We start from the raw sequence: 14,790 nt of genomic DNA, 5'->3' as shown, positions 1-14,790 counted from the left end.
TGTCCCACATCCCATTCAGCTGGCATATACATCCATGGGCATTGGAGTCTAGTTCAACCCAACCAACTCCACCACCCAGCCCATACTCATGCCAGCAGGTGCCACCACTTGTGTAGCCAGGCCCTTCGCCCAGTTCTGGTTCTCATGCTCACCAGTAGGAATGCAGCCTAGAGCTGCGGACTACCAGCCATTCTTCTTTCTTGAATCATAGGAAACTGCCAGCATTTTAAGTTTCTTCAAGCCTTGTGTAAGCATCGCTTGCTTTTCTGTAAGTTAATTCATAATATCAAGGTCATTTTGCCCAAACCACACTGGACCATTTCATCACATGGCACCTGCCATAAATGGAAGGAATATAATTCAGTGAAAAGGCCTATTCATGGTTCAGTCCTTATTAAGCCTGGTTGCCTTGAGGGGCAAAATTTGAAACACTGACTAATGTACAGCTCGATATACAAAAGGGAAAATTTTTATGAATTTATGACCAAATGTAGAAACCTTGATTCTTTCCCTTTCCTTTCTTCTGAAACCTCAGTGAGTTTTATGAGTCTACATCCAAACAAATAAAAAAGAAAACAACACTAACAAAAAAAGAATTTAAAAAGTCTACATCCAAAATACATCTTGGCTACATACAAGTATGAATCTGTAGTTTTGTGTATTTGCTTATTGTCTGTCTTCCCCACTAATCTGAATCTCTTCTTGCTCACTGTTGGATTCCCAGAAATTGGGCTTGTAACAGTGTGTGTGCTCAGTAAATATAATTTAATTGTTGGGTTGGTTAATGAACACATAGCTGTTTAACAAGTTTGCATTCATGTTGTGATACATAGATTTTATCTCAAAAAAGATACTGCCCCGTGGAGGGCAGTAGCCTGCCTAGTTTTCAGCACCTTCTAGTGCCACATTAGTTAAGTGAAATAGTTTATATATTGTTTTTACTTTGTAATTCAAAACTATAAATCTTCCATGCAAAGGAAATATACTCAGTCATTTATTAGTCATAACTTCACCATGGAAGAAATTATGACTGAGAACAATAGCAATAGCAATGTAAACACCGCACAGACTGCTTGCCAAATAATGATGTGGTCTGAAATCTTGCTCCTGGGTGGTAGGGTGATCATCTACAAAAGAATGGATCAAATTGGACCCCAGAATTGTACAAAAGTAAGTTTTCATCCTGAATTGGACTCTTACTAGCTGTATAGGGCTGCTGTATTTCTCCACTGCTCTACTTTACAGCCACACAAAATCAGTGTAGGCAATCAGTTGTAAAATTAAAAGGCTCATCTATGTACACAACACACCATCATTGAGTCAGTTAAATATTGCTTTGCAACAGAATGTTCCAAACCCTAGTGTTTCCACAATGATTATTTAGCCCATGATTATGTGAATTAGTTGGGTCATTCTGTCAACCGGCATTGATTGTCTCCACTGGGCTCGCCTCTGTGTCTGTGGTGGCAGATGACTGGCTGTTGCATAGTCTGGCATCTAGGATGGTTGACTATATGTCTGGCCATTGGTAGGCTAACAGCCAAAGTAACAGGAGTGACTTGTGCTGTTGTCTTTCACCTTCCAATAGGCTAGCTCGTGGTTTTTCACATGGTAGTTGTTTCAGGAGAAAGCAAATCCCAGTGCACAAGCATTTCTCAGGATTCTTACATCACACTTGCAGGTTTATCATCGAGTAAGTAAAATTACATGGGCATTCTTGAGTCATTGAGGGGAACTGCCTTAGTCTGTTAAGACTGCTATAATATAAGAAGATAAACTGGATGGCCTATGAACAATACAGACTTATTTCTCAACAGTTCTAATGCCTAATAAATCTAAAATCTAAAATCTAAAATTCAAGGCCTGCTGCAGGCCTGCTTTCTGGTTCATAGATGGTGCCTTCTACTGTGTCACGTGATGGAATGGACTAACTAGCTCTCGGGGGGGGGGGGTGTCTCTCTTTATGAGAAAAATACTCCCTGTGGTCTCATCCCTCAATACATAATCATTATCTGTAAGCCCCGTGTTCTAATACCATGACTTTAGGGGTTATATTTCAACTTACAAACTTGGGGCCACACATTCAGATCATAGCAGAAATAGTTAACAGCTGTTTTTGACCTCTACCACAATAATTATTGTCACTATTATAAACAGTAATATTTATGGTACATTTGCTCTTGGCCAAGCACTATTGTGATTCCATTATGTTTATCAGAGATTGTAATGCTTGCCATAACCTTATGAGGTAGATATTATTGTAACCTCATCTTGGAGAACACACAGTTGGGGTATAGAATAGCAAAGTCAGGTATCCAGGGTCATTTAGCTGGGAAGCAGGGGAGCTAAGATCCAATCACATGGGCAGAGCCACATGTAGGAGGTAGTTTATGGAAAAATAGAACTGAAAAATGAGTTTACTTTGGCACAGTGTTTTTGCAATCCATGCATAGGATTTTCCATGATTTGTTTTGTATACCCAAGTGATCCTGTAAGTAATAATATCCTGGTTGTGACATGTTGCTGAACATTGCCATCTCTAGCACCACTTCTCCCACTTTGCAGCATTTTTCAACAGGCACCTTATTCACCACTCACCCAGTCTCCATATGTCTAGGATGTGTTAGTTCAGATATTGGTAAAGGTTGGTCTCTGCGTGTGTGTTGCAGGTTGGGGCCAGTGGTGATTTAACAGTGGGAATAGAAACTCAAGGTCTTATCCTTAGAACCCTTCATCTTTTATTTCTGCACACAAGTTTGGGGGCCTAAAACAGTGCTGAATGATTACTTAATATATATTGCATTTAGGCAAGAGGTTTATTTTATTTCTTTGAAAGGCAGAGTTAGAGAAACAAGGGAAGAAACACAAGGAATCATCCATCTGCTAATTCGTTCTAGCAACAATCAGGTCTAGGCCAGGCCAAAGGCAACAGGCAGGAACTTCTGGGTCTCCCAAGTGAACACAGGACCCCAAGCACTTGGGCCATCATCCATTGTCCTCCCGGGCATGTTATTAAGGAGCTGGATAGGAAGTGGAACAGCCAGGACTCAACTGGCACCTGTATGAGATGGTGGGTAAAGGCAGCAGGTTAACCTGCTCTGCCACATGCTGGCCCTATGCATGCCTATTAACAGTTCCTCCAAGGTGAGCTGTAGTACTTTTTGTGGGCAGAGATCATGGCTTTCTCCCTGTGTCTGTAGCAGTTAGCACAGGTGACCAGTATAGGAGTTTGGCACATGTTTGTATGTATCAATGACCATATCCACCTCCACTGATCGCAACCACCTGTGGGTGAGTACCCCCAAACCCTTTACTCATGCTGGGTGCATTCTAAGATTTCCAGTAGGAGGTTGAAACCACAGATAGTCCTGAAACTGCTATGCTTACCCTATACATACTTACACAAATTCAATGCCTTTCCATCTTAAAGTCTTATCACACGCTGTAACCATACTTGTTTAGTTCCAAGTGTGACAACAAAACTCACATGAATTTTCTTTTGCTTCACAGCTTTATGGTAGGAAAGTCCTTCTTTCTGTAAATCTTAACAACCTCAATATGATATTTACCCTTTATTAAGTTGGTAATTGTAAGCTTTTTATGTGAAAGAAGCACTTTTTGGCATCCTTTGTCATACCCGAGTTGTTAACATCACTCACTAGCCTTGTGCTTTGAGACCTTTAAGTAAAATAAAGGCTACGTGAACATAAATACTGCAGCATCAGGGCAGTTAACCTAATGGCTAGCAGGTAGGTACTAGGGTGGCATAGAGTGGTTGTCATATAATTCTGTAAAACTGTCCCCGAAGGTTGTCTATTTAAAACCAATGCATTGGGCCCATCACGATAGCATACTGGCTTAAGTCCTCACCTTGCATGCGCCAGGATCCCATATGGATGCCGGTTCATGTCCCAGCTGCTCACTTGCTCTTCAGCTCTCTGCTTGTGGCCTGGAAAGACAATAGAGGATGGCCCAAATCCTTGGGACCCTGCACCTGCATGGGAAACCCAGAAGAGGCTCTTGGCTCCTGGCTTTGGACCAGTTCAGCTCTGGACATTGCAGCCACTTGGGGACTGAACCAGCTGATGGAAGATCTTTCTGTCTTTCCTTCCATCTGTAGATCTGACTTAACCAATTAAAAAAAATTATTAAAAAGTTACTTGAAACCAATGCATTTTTTTATTTCCAGAATTTTTATTTAATATTTCATGCTGTTCTTGACCTCGGGCAACTGAAACTATGGAAAGTGAAACCATGGATGCCAGTGGGCGGCAGGGAGAGGGCTGTATACGAATGGTGGCAGACACTGGCCAGATGTGACTACTGGTGTGTGGTAGGCACTAACACCAGTTGGAATTCCCTGCTCTATGATAGCTGAACATCTTGCCATTATGCTCCATTTGGTAATACCCAGAACCATAAAATTATTTCATTTTTAAGGAGCTACTATAACTTCAGATGTGTATATACATTTTCTGAGTTTGCAACACTGTATGCCTGATGAAGACTGTCTGTTGGCTGCATCTGACCCATGACCAATCAATTCATGCTACAACCTCCCCCCTCCACCACTGCCCCAGTCAGCACACACATATTAATCTATTGGCACCTCTTTTTTGCTTATATCCGCTCTGAAGGCCAAAGGTGGCAGGAGAGCCACAGAATCATACCTGTGAGATACAAGAATAGAAGAAAGACAAGTGTGTTGTATTTCAGATCTCATAGAAGTTGAAGAAATGGGAATAAGAATTAAAAGTGAATTAACACTCCATGTATAGGTTAAGTGTTAACTTAAAAAAGCTCCATGGCCTAATAGCATTTAAATAAAATGAAATGCATTTCTTTACTTTGCCATTCCTAATTGTAAAATGTAGATCTCCAGAAGTGGGGAGTGTTTGCTGAAAGTTTCAAGGCTGGTTAGTGAGTCCTTAGGTCATGTTATCCTTTGTAGATCTGTCTCAAGGGAAACATTTTGGAAGCATTGGGTTGGATACTGCAGGAGCCAGTGGGCAGCTCTGAAGATATGATGTGGACAGTAGAATGGGTAAGGTCACCAGTGAGGGCACAGTAGGCCCATGGAGTAGCAAACAGAGCAGGCCACCTCATTCATCACCAGGTACTGCCTGCATATTCATCTTTTGAAAACAAATTAATATCTCAGCGTTGTTCCTCTGCTAACAACAAGCAAAGAAACAGCCTGAGGACTGCCCACCCCTTCCGGGCTAATGCTCTTGACTATCCCTGTGTGCTTTAACAACACCCTCAAATGTTACCAGGATGGCATTCAGCAACACACAGCAGCACAGCTGTCACCTTGCACACTGAATTTCATTGACAACACAGTTATAAAGCATCTGCTGTCCCTTGAGGGAAAAGGAGCCTACTCCTGCATGGACTTGTCCAACATTTACTGGCTCCATTTCTAAACCCTAGGCTGAATGCTCCACATGCTTTGTGAATCTCATAACGTGTCCAGGAAATGATGTGTGTGTGTATATATGTTTTATTTTTTTTTACTGTACCCATTTTATAGAGGAGAAGCTGTTTCGTGCTCATGAGCAGGTCTCTAGCTACTCAAACTGCCAAGTGTGCATGTGTGGACCTCAAGGCCTGAGCTCTTTCTGTCTAGTGATCATGTCCCTGGCTACACTGACTATCCTAAGATGTTACACTCTACTACATGGAAGCAAATTTCTGGGGGCAGAGGAAGGCAGACTAGAAATCCAGTTAAGGTCAATGCAGCTTGAACTTCATGGGGACTTGGGGTTTGATGGAAGGTCTTAGCAGCGTTCAGATTCCTGGTTGAGGTGATGTTTGGGGTGTGCTTCGCAGAGGCACATGCATGGCCTGAAGGTCACATGAGCGGTCCCCATCTGTGACCATTGGTTGATGTCACCAAATGGAGTGACCTCCATTTCAACTGTGTTGTAAGCTCTTAGGTTATCTTCCTTTTTTCCTTTCCTGGACTGTGAGCTCTTTAAGGAGAGAAACTGCCTGATTTTCCCAGAACTAGTGCTATGGCTGTGGTTTTAAAACATCACTATTTGTTGATTTGATGAATGAGTAACAAGTCAAGCAAGGCAGGTGCTCAAAACAGTGTGATGGAAACATTACAATGTAGTAAGCTCTTTCCCACCATCAGAGAACCTGGTTACCTCGCTGCATGTGGTGTTTTGTCCCTGTTGTTTATACAGGAAAATCTTGAGAAAGTTGATGAATACACACGTCTTAATTCTGTTTTTCCACAAACTGTTTGAAATTCCTTCATATCCTCTCTGTTCATCACTGGCCTTTCAGAATGCTTGATAAAGGCCAAAACCTTCCTGCTTAATATCAAACTTCATTTTCCAAGTTAGGTTGGATCTCGGTATGTGCGGCCATCGCTGAGGCGTTTGACACAGCCAGTTGCACAGATCAGAGCCTATACTCATGTATGTGGAATGGTTGCATTGGAGTGCACTAGAGACATAGTTGAGTATCTGCCCCAGGTGGCTCAGTCTTGATGAGATAATTCTCCATGCATTCAAAGGATGAAAGGAGAAGAAATCAAAATAGTGACAGGGACAAGGCAGGTAGAGTGGGCCAGGATCTGTCTACTATTTGGATGTGGGAGTTAAATGGGAAGAATGAGGGAAAAAAATTCAAAACCTTTGATCCCTGCTAATGGATTAAAGGATTCTGCCCAAGAGAGAAAGGGGAGAATTTCTCCTTACTCATAGCCCTCTCATCCTCACTTCAGTCTGAGCATGGAGAAGTGGTTTCCATGAATTTGTAGCTGAGGTGTGCCACAGAGGCAAATGGGTGGACAGGGGCAGCCATAGAGGAGACTGGAAGGGTCCAAAGGAAAGCTCTGCCCGCATCTATCCACAGAGGAGTTGTTCTCTGCTAAGAAGGGGACATTTAAGCGGAATGTCGTTTAAGCAGAATGACGTTTTGGTTGTACAGTTGTAAGTGCTCTGTTTGATGACAGGCTTGTTTGAATGGCGCATTTTATAACCACACACAACTCTTCCAAATACATGGTGTCTGTAGAATGTTCGGGTTGATGCATGAGTCCAGGGCTCAGAGTGTTTGCGCTTGGAGGGACTGGATCTTCTTTCTTAATAAGTCATCTTGGCATTTTGTCAGCAAGTTAATTTGCTTTTCTAAGAAACTAGCTGAATACTTCCTGTACTTTGTGCTATTCACAGATCTACAATGCAGTGAGAAGAGAAGAAGAAACAGAAAATACAGTTGGATCTCTTCTCCACTTCTTCACAAAGCTCCCGGCCTTGGAGACAGCCCTTGGCAGGATCAGCGTGGGTCCTTATTTGAAGCATTGTATCCGAGATCCTGTGTGTGGGTACCGTGCCACCTTGCAGAGGACTTCTGTCTCCCAGTACCTCGCCGGGTCTCTCCTGGAGGCCACCACGTCATTAGGAGCAAGAAGTGGCCTTCTCAGCACTTTTGCAGGTTCCACTGGACGAATGATGCTGAAAGGTAATGGCAGAAATTTCAGTTTCAACTTTTCATAGAGAGGAATATGAGTGACATCTGTTGATTCATTTGTCAGTGACTTGCATTCAAAGTGTCTGTTTCCAAAGCGGGAATGTCCCTTAAAGTATCAATATTCTGAAATCTAAGTATTAAGATTTTGCAGTTCACTTTTCAAAAGGAGTAAATGGTGACAATACCGTCTTTTTGGTGCTGCAGTATTTGTTTATTTTTAAAGAGATTTCATATATGCAAGGTTAAACCTGTGAGGCTTCCTGCCCTCTATCTGCTTCCCTTCACCTTTTTTTTTCTCTTAGTTTTTGTGATAACATACTTACAATTTATTTTACAGTCATAGGCTTTAATCCTTCCCTAAAGAAATAATTCAATAAGTAGAATGACTGTCGTTCCACAGGTATAGATAAGCAAGGACTATAGACAGTAATCACATGCCAAGTTGTCAGTTTCACTCATATACATTGTATTTTTGTGCTGCATATTTTAACTACCACAAATCAAAGAAAATATATATTTTTTAATTTCATTAAGCATAAGGGTTCTGTTTATATCCGTTTTGCTGCAGAAAGCAAGATTTCACTCCCTATGGCTGAGTAGTATTCCATGGTGTATGTGTGCCACACTTTTCTTACCCAGAGGCTTTCTCCTAGTGACAGTCCATGATTGATGTTAATTAATGTGATAAAACTACCAGGAAATAGTATGGTCTTGTGATCGCACCTAAAACCAATGGTGGTCAAGAAGAACGTAAAACGTAGGTGTACTTCTTAGACACAGTCAGTAGCTTCCCATTGACCAGAAGAGCCAGAAGACATCTTGCAGCAACTCCCACCTTAAAGGACAAGACAGGCAGGGGGTCCACTGCCAATGCAAGCCTTTGGGGAAGGGCTTCCTTGGCCTCAGAGCTTTCCATCTGCTCCCCACGAGTGGCAGAAGGCAGCCCAGAAATGGCAGTACACCAGGGAACTGCAGAGGCTTGTGCCCTCAACAGCTGTCCCAGGCCACTTGGCAGCCTTCCCTGGCAGGAAACTGCCAACCAGGCTGGGACCATGCAGAGCAGTGTCCAGCCCAGGAGCTGCCAAGAGCTTAGTCTGACGTCTGGCCATCTCTCTCAAGGAGAGTAGTGGCTCTTGTCCCTCTTGTCCCTGTTCAGTGAGCCCTGGGACCTGGAGCTAGTGAGCCAGTGACCTTCTTCCTTTATCTTCCTCCTCTCCTCTGTCTCTCACACAGTCTGTGCAAGTCTAAGAGGAATAATACCACCTGCTTAGCGCATTGGGGTCATATGTGTTTTCTGCAGACCTCTTCTCGACATTACTTTTTCTTATAAATGATGAGTAAAGGAAAGCACATGTTATAGACACGCTCATCTAAGAGGCTAGTTGGGTTTCTCTCCGCCCCTCTTTTTTTTGTTTGTTTTGCCCATTCAATATGTTGATTGAGTCTATATTATGTGCTGGGTGGTAAGAAAGGAATAAAACATCATTCCTATCCTTGTGGAGTATATGGGCTATCGGTGGTAGACACTTTTCCGTTCATGCAGGATGTAAGGTTTGTCCACTCTGCTGTGACTCCCAGACACTGCCAAGTTTGTGTTGTCTGTCATTGCTCTGCAGGAGGGTGAGCTGAGGTTAGTGTGTGGAATTTGCATTGGTACAATACCTCTGAGTGTGTTGAGGAGCTCATCCTGCGATGAACCTGTGTTTAATGGAGAGCCAGCAACACGTAGGTATTATGGGGGATCGGAAGGAATTTAAATCCATTTCCTTGCCTTCATGGTGTTTATGATCCTAAAGAGGAGGCCAGATTGGCATCCACCTAGTAATCAATGAATAGTAAGTAACTGCAGAGAGCCAAGGGTCAAATGATGGGGAAATTACTTTGAGTGATCACGAGGTTTGGAGAGAGAGTTCATGTTCTAGATGACAAATAACTTGGTCTGAAATGTGAGGCCTCAGAAAAAGAAAAAAAAAGTCACTTTGTCTCTGTTCATTACTATGAGATGGATCTCCAGGGCCCTCAGAGGAGACAGACATCCCTCCAGCCTTCCCCAGATGTTGGGGAGAAGCAAGGATGCCGACTGGTGCATCTGTTGCCCTGACAGCAGCTTGATTTTCATTGCTATTTGCAATTGCCCAGGGAAGAGAGCCTCATAGCTCCACCTTCCCAGCTCTGAGACCCGCTGCACTATCACTAATGTGGGATCTTGACATTGGCCGTCTGTGCAACCGTCAGAACTTCTCTCCCTCTTGCTGTATGTGTGGGCAGCTCCAGCTGAGTGATACTGTTAGCAGGTTGCCTTCTGCCTTTGCCTTACTTCTGGGCCTCTGGCCTGCTCATTCGGAGACCTTATTCAATATTAGCACCCTCTCCCATGAGGCTTTCAGAATCTCTATGTACCTCTGTTAAGCGCATAATGCTTCTGCATGACATGGAAGAAAATGCATCGAAAACCAGATGAGTTTTTTGGCTACAAAAAAAGAGAGGAAAGTTTGTGAGGTAAAGCCTGTGGTAATGAACTCAATTGAGCCATTCCACAATATAACATATTTCAACTCCTGGTGTTGTACAAACTAAATATGGTGTTGTACAAGCTAAATACTTGAGAAAGTTTGCGGGACATTAAATTTATTATTTTTAAATCTGAGCCATTCCACAGTGTGACATGTTTTCAACACCTGGTATTATACATAATAATATGAGGCTACTTTAGAAAATTTGTGGAACATGTTATTAGAAGCATGAATTTATTATTTTTTATTCCATGCATAACTCTCTTCAGAATACACATTTTCTGAATTTGATAAAAAGTGTTCTGTGCCAAGATAAACTCAAAATTTTTGTTCTTTTTTTAAAGATTAAAAAAATTTTTTTATTGGAAAGAAGATACAGAGAGAAAGATCTTCCATCCACTGGTTTACTCCCCAAGTAGCCGCTACAGCCAGAGCTGAGCCAATCTGAAGCCAGGAACCAGGTGCCTCTTCTGGGTCTCCCACTCAGGTGCAGGGTCCCAAGGCTTTGGGCCGTCCTTGACTGCTTTCCCAGATAACAAGCAAAGAGCTGGATGGGAAGTGGAGCAGCTGGGACATGAACCAGCACCCATATGGGATCCTGGCAATGCAAGGCGAAAATTTAGCACTAGGCTATCACATGGGGCCTTTTGTTCTGTTTTTGGGTTTTTTTTTCATGAACTTTTTGAAGTACCTTCACATATATCATTTTTAACAATTAAAATTTTTAATTTAAGTCATTCTTTGAAGTCACTGAATGTTCGTAATCCACAGGAGCCATAAAATATTCCAAATCCACAGGACAGCAGTTGGGTTGAGCTCTGATGCTCCTCCCTCTGCCTGAGGCCCTCAGCACGTACTGGCTGTTGAGATGAGCATGGCCGCCACTTTTTTCTGTCACTGTTTGTCCCACAGGATCACTTTAACTAACATCTTTTGACTTGGAGTCACTAAAGAAAATCTGGAAGAGGGTGTGTGTGCTACACCATCAGTCTCCATGCTTAAGTGGGTTGTGTTCTGGAAGTTCATTTCTCCAACAACTTGAAAGACTAAAGAATGATTTGGAATGTGGTAATTTGGTACCAGACTCTAGTCCTCAAAAACCTCATTAAGCCCTAAGACGCTTGAAATCTACATGTGTTCCCTGGAATAAAGGGAGAAGTACATTGTGGAAATACTGAGGCTCAACTTCCAAACTGAATATTGCTATTAATAAGATGATAAAATGGCAACACTTCTCGTTGAGGGGAAATATTTATTTCAAAAGCGAAGAGACACAGAGAAGTCTTCTATTTACTGGTGCACTCCCTAAGTGGTTGCAACAGCCAGAATTTGGCCAGGTCTGATTCGGGACTCTCCCACGTGGGTGTCAGGGACCCAGGACTCACACCATCACCTGCATCCTCTCAGGATCCATCAGCAGGAAGCTGGCTGACAGCTTCTGCACAGTATATGGCAGTCCCAGTTGTGGCTTTACCTCTGTGCCAGACACCATCTCTGCGAGGAAATAATTTAATTATAGATGAACAAATGTTAAGGTTTTCCTGGGAAATTGAAGCCAATTTTCAGCTGTTTCAGAGATTTTAGATGATACCAGCTATAGTTCTTTGTTGTGGTCAGTTATACTTTGAAACACATGCTTGTATGAATTAGAAATTTTTTAAAACTTCATTTGAAAAGCAGAATTAGATGGTGAGATATACACAGTCCATGTGGATTGTGGGTGGCTGGAGCTCAAGACGTGTGGCCATTGTCTGCTGCTGTCCCAGATGCCTTAGCAGGGAGCTGGATGGGCAGTCGGGCAACCGGGACTCAAACCGGCGCCCTTATGGCATGGCTGCATTACAGACAGTGACTTAACTGGCTGTTATACATTGTAATAGAATTTTTAATGGGTTTTTATAAAGGACTGAATAGCAGAAGGGGTTACACAAGTTTCATGATTTTTTTTTCCTGGAGAGAAATGGAAAGAAATGGAGTCAGAACTGTTGGAGGACTCATATTGAAGTAGATGAAGTTGGAATATCTGGAGAGAGATGAGGCGGGAGAAAGACCAATGCTGTAGAGTTTCATTTTCATGAGGTACTCAGAGCATTCAAAACCAAAGCGGGAAGGTGGCCAGGACTGTGGCCGGTGGAGATGCCGAGCCAGTGCTCTGCTGGGACAACAGGATTCAGTGTTGCCAGATGGAAAGAATTGTAGAGACGGATGGTGGGGAAGGTTGCACAATTGTGTAAATGTATTTCATGTTGCTGTTTACTTTAATGTGCTAAGCTGGTTGGTTTCATAGTGTGTGTCTGGCCTTCACAGAAAAGAATTCAAAGAAAAAGTGAGGGGTGAGCCATGTGATGTTGGTCTCTGGCCCAGGCATATTGAAATGTTAGGAGTCCTCTTGTGGAAGTGGTCATAATTTCATGACAGGATGTGGAACAGCCTTGTAGCAAGTGAGACAAGAAAATGTCCAATGTGACGGCCAGTCAGGAGCTGGGGGACGTGGCTGAGCAGAGTTTTGCAACCCTGTAATTGACATAGCACGATGTGGGAGAGAACCAACAAACAGAACACAAACAGGCCTGGCTTTCTGCCTTCAAGGATGTGTGTGTTCAGCGGGAATGTTGCCCAACTTGAAGAGATGTTTTCTGGTACAAATCACTCATCAGCAAGAGTGTGCCCTTGATTGTAAGTGTCTGCTGCTTCCGGTCCATTGGGAACTTTGTCCTTCCCATCTCTGTCCCCGTGTCCCTCGGCTCATCAACTTTGTTAGAACCTCAAGACCTGGTGGCAGTGGGAGTCAGAAGACGTGTGGAATTCAATCATTGGGTAGATTCATGCCTTCATTTTATGCCTTAAAAAATACTTTATCTGTTAAAAAGTATAAAAGCAAAATCAACTAAAAAGGGAGAGGGAAAAGATAAGAACTTTGGGAGTGAAGTACCAAACTAGGAAAATTAGAAAAATAATTTTTTTTTCAAATAATCCAAGATTTCAAAATGTGTGTTTGAAAAATTTTTAGTGTGTACCACTCAGTTTTTCTTTCCTCTAATTGTGGCTAGCTTTATGAATTAAATATTACATATAATCAAGACAGTATTTACTCACATTTAAATTATGCAATAGAAAAGAAACCTCTATAATTTGTTTTAACCAGTTTCAGTGTGCATATCTGTGTGTGCATGTGTGTGAGAGAGAGAGGGAAGTTACTCCAATAAAATTATTCATCATGTGTAGATTATAAAAAGACTTAAAAATGAAAGCAAAAAATGTCTCACAGGTTTAATACTCTTACTTGGAAATTTGTTTTTGATGGAAAAGTTGAATACATCTTCAGTGTGTTTCCTTTCATTGAAATAGTATATCCTATTTGTCTCTCTCTCTAAAGTTACAGTTTTGAATGGGAAGACAAGCAGTCAGAGTGGGAAGACACAGATGCATTCAGATTGCGTGACTGTGCTAGTACAGAGCTTGGTTTATAAAGGCTGTCTTGGTTGACTTCCTGGTAATCAAAACAATTACCCTTACATGCTCACCAGGCAGGGAAGGCATGCGCATAGTTCTAATTCCAGTAAAGTTTACTTTTAAAGGAGCAGTCTGACTTTCTAGTTTTGTGAGGTTGAAATTGTTTTCTTAAAAAAGTATGCTTTAATATAATATTAGGTGTTTCTGTACCAGTTAATTGCTGAAAACCAGTTTCTTACTTCCTACCATGGCCTAGTCCTGTGTCACCTACAGGAAGAATGCAAAAGGGCACACCTGGAAGCCTGCTACTTGTAAAATAGTATCTTTCATTCATTCCAAGGAAACTACACTGTTAGGTTTCAGGTATACTAAATTAGTCCTTACTGCCTGCAGAGAACTCATCAAATACTGGACTGCCAAGCTAAAGGTAGTGCCTGAAGGCCAGGAAGGTGACGGCACAGGACGGAAGCTCTGTATTTTGGGTTCCCAGGGGGTCAGTTTCCCTAGGAAGTGTGACTGCACACCCAGGGATGCCCTGACCAGTGTGATTCTGTATGCAGGGTAACTAGCCCCATGCTAGTTATTGACTCAGCGGTGGCCTGAATATATCCAGTTGGAGCTGGAAGAGTGGTTGTGTTCAATTCATTTATATGTCCTAATTTTGTTCCCAGAAGCTACTTTACAAAAGGAAAAACTTTTGTCGTATTTCTCAGTGTAAGTTTTGAGAGGAAAGAAGATACGGGGAGAAAGGGGGGCGGAGCTAAATCAGGTAATTAAGGCCTTGGATGACAGCAGTGCCACACAGGCAGTTGAGTTGCCTTCCGAGCTGGTCATAAAAATGTCAAGTCCCAGTAAAACAGGAACTCAGAAAGGTTCCATATTTTGGAATTCAAGATAATTATTTGAAACTCTACTCAAAGGAACAAATTATTAGACTCTAAATCTTCCCCTAAAATCTTAATGAAGTAAAAAAAAATGGTGCTAAAAGATGATTTTTCAATGTTGGTAATTATAAATGCACCAGAAAAAGTGGAATAAAAAATTATTTTGTTCGTTGTTGCAAGAAGCAGATTTAATTGTAGAAGAATAAAGAACAAAGGATACCTTGGGCGAGTAAACACATCTCAACTGAAGAGCAAGGGGAGATGCTTAAGAGTAGTACAGTTATTTAATGATGAAAGGATAACCAATAGAAAATAAAATAAAAATAATTGGAATATTGGAAAAATGGTCCAAACTCCTCATTTCTCCTCAAAGTGGTTGAATACATCCTGCTTAAATAAGAAATGTAACAACTCTGTAATGATTTCTTGCAGTCAGGAGAACTTATACCCAA

The 14,790-nt window shown here is 42.0% G+C and overlaps 1 protein-coding gene across 4 annotated transcripts in view; it reads left to right on the top strand.

Moving 5' to 3' along the window:
- Nucleotides 1-14,790, top strand: part of PLCE1 (phospholipase C epsilon 1) — a 239,590-nt gene that overhangs the window by 90,668 nt on the left and 134,132 nt on the right. For all 4 annotated transcript variants that reach the window (XM_040992440.1, XM_040992438.1, XM_040992439.1 and 1 more), the window contains one exon: nucleotides 7,191-7,479. In XM_040992440.1, the coding sequence (XP_040848374.1) occupies nucleotides 7,191-7,479 (289 nt within the window). The remainder of the gene's footprint in view (nucleotides 1-7,190; nucleotides 7,480-14,790) is intronic.

Source organism: Ochotona curzoniae, unplaced genomic scaffold, assembly GCF_017591425.1.
Source record: "Ochotona curzoniae isolate NIBS_2020 unplaced genomic scaffold, NIBS_Ocur_1.0 contig_66, whole genome shotgun sequence".
Lineage (NCBI taxonomy): Eukaryota > Metazoa > Chordata > Mammalia > Lagomorpha > Ochotonidae > Ochotona > Ochotona curzoniae.
The sequence above is the reverse complement of the archived record's forward strand: the minus strand, read 5'-3'. Positions and strand labels throughout refer to the sequence as shown.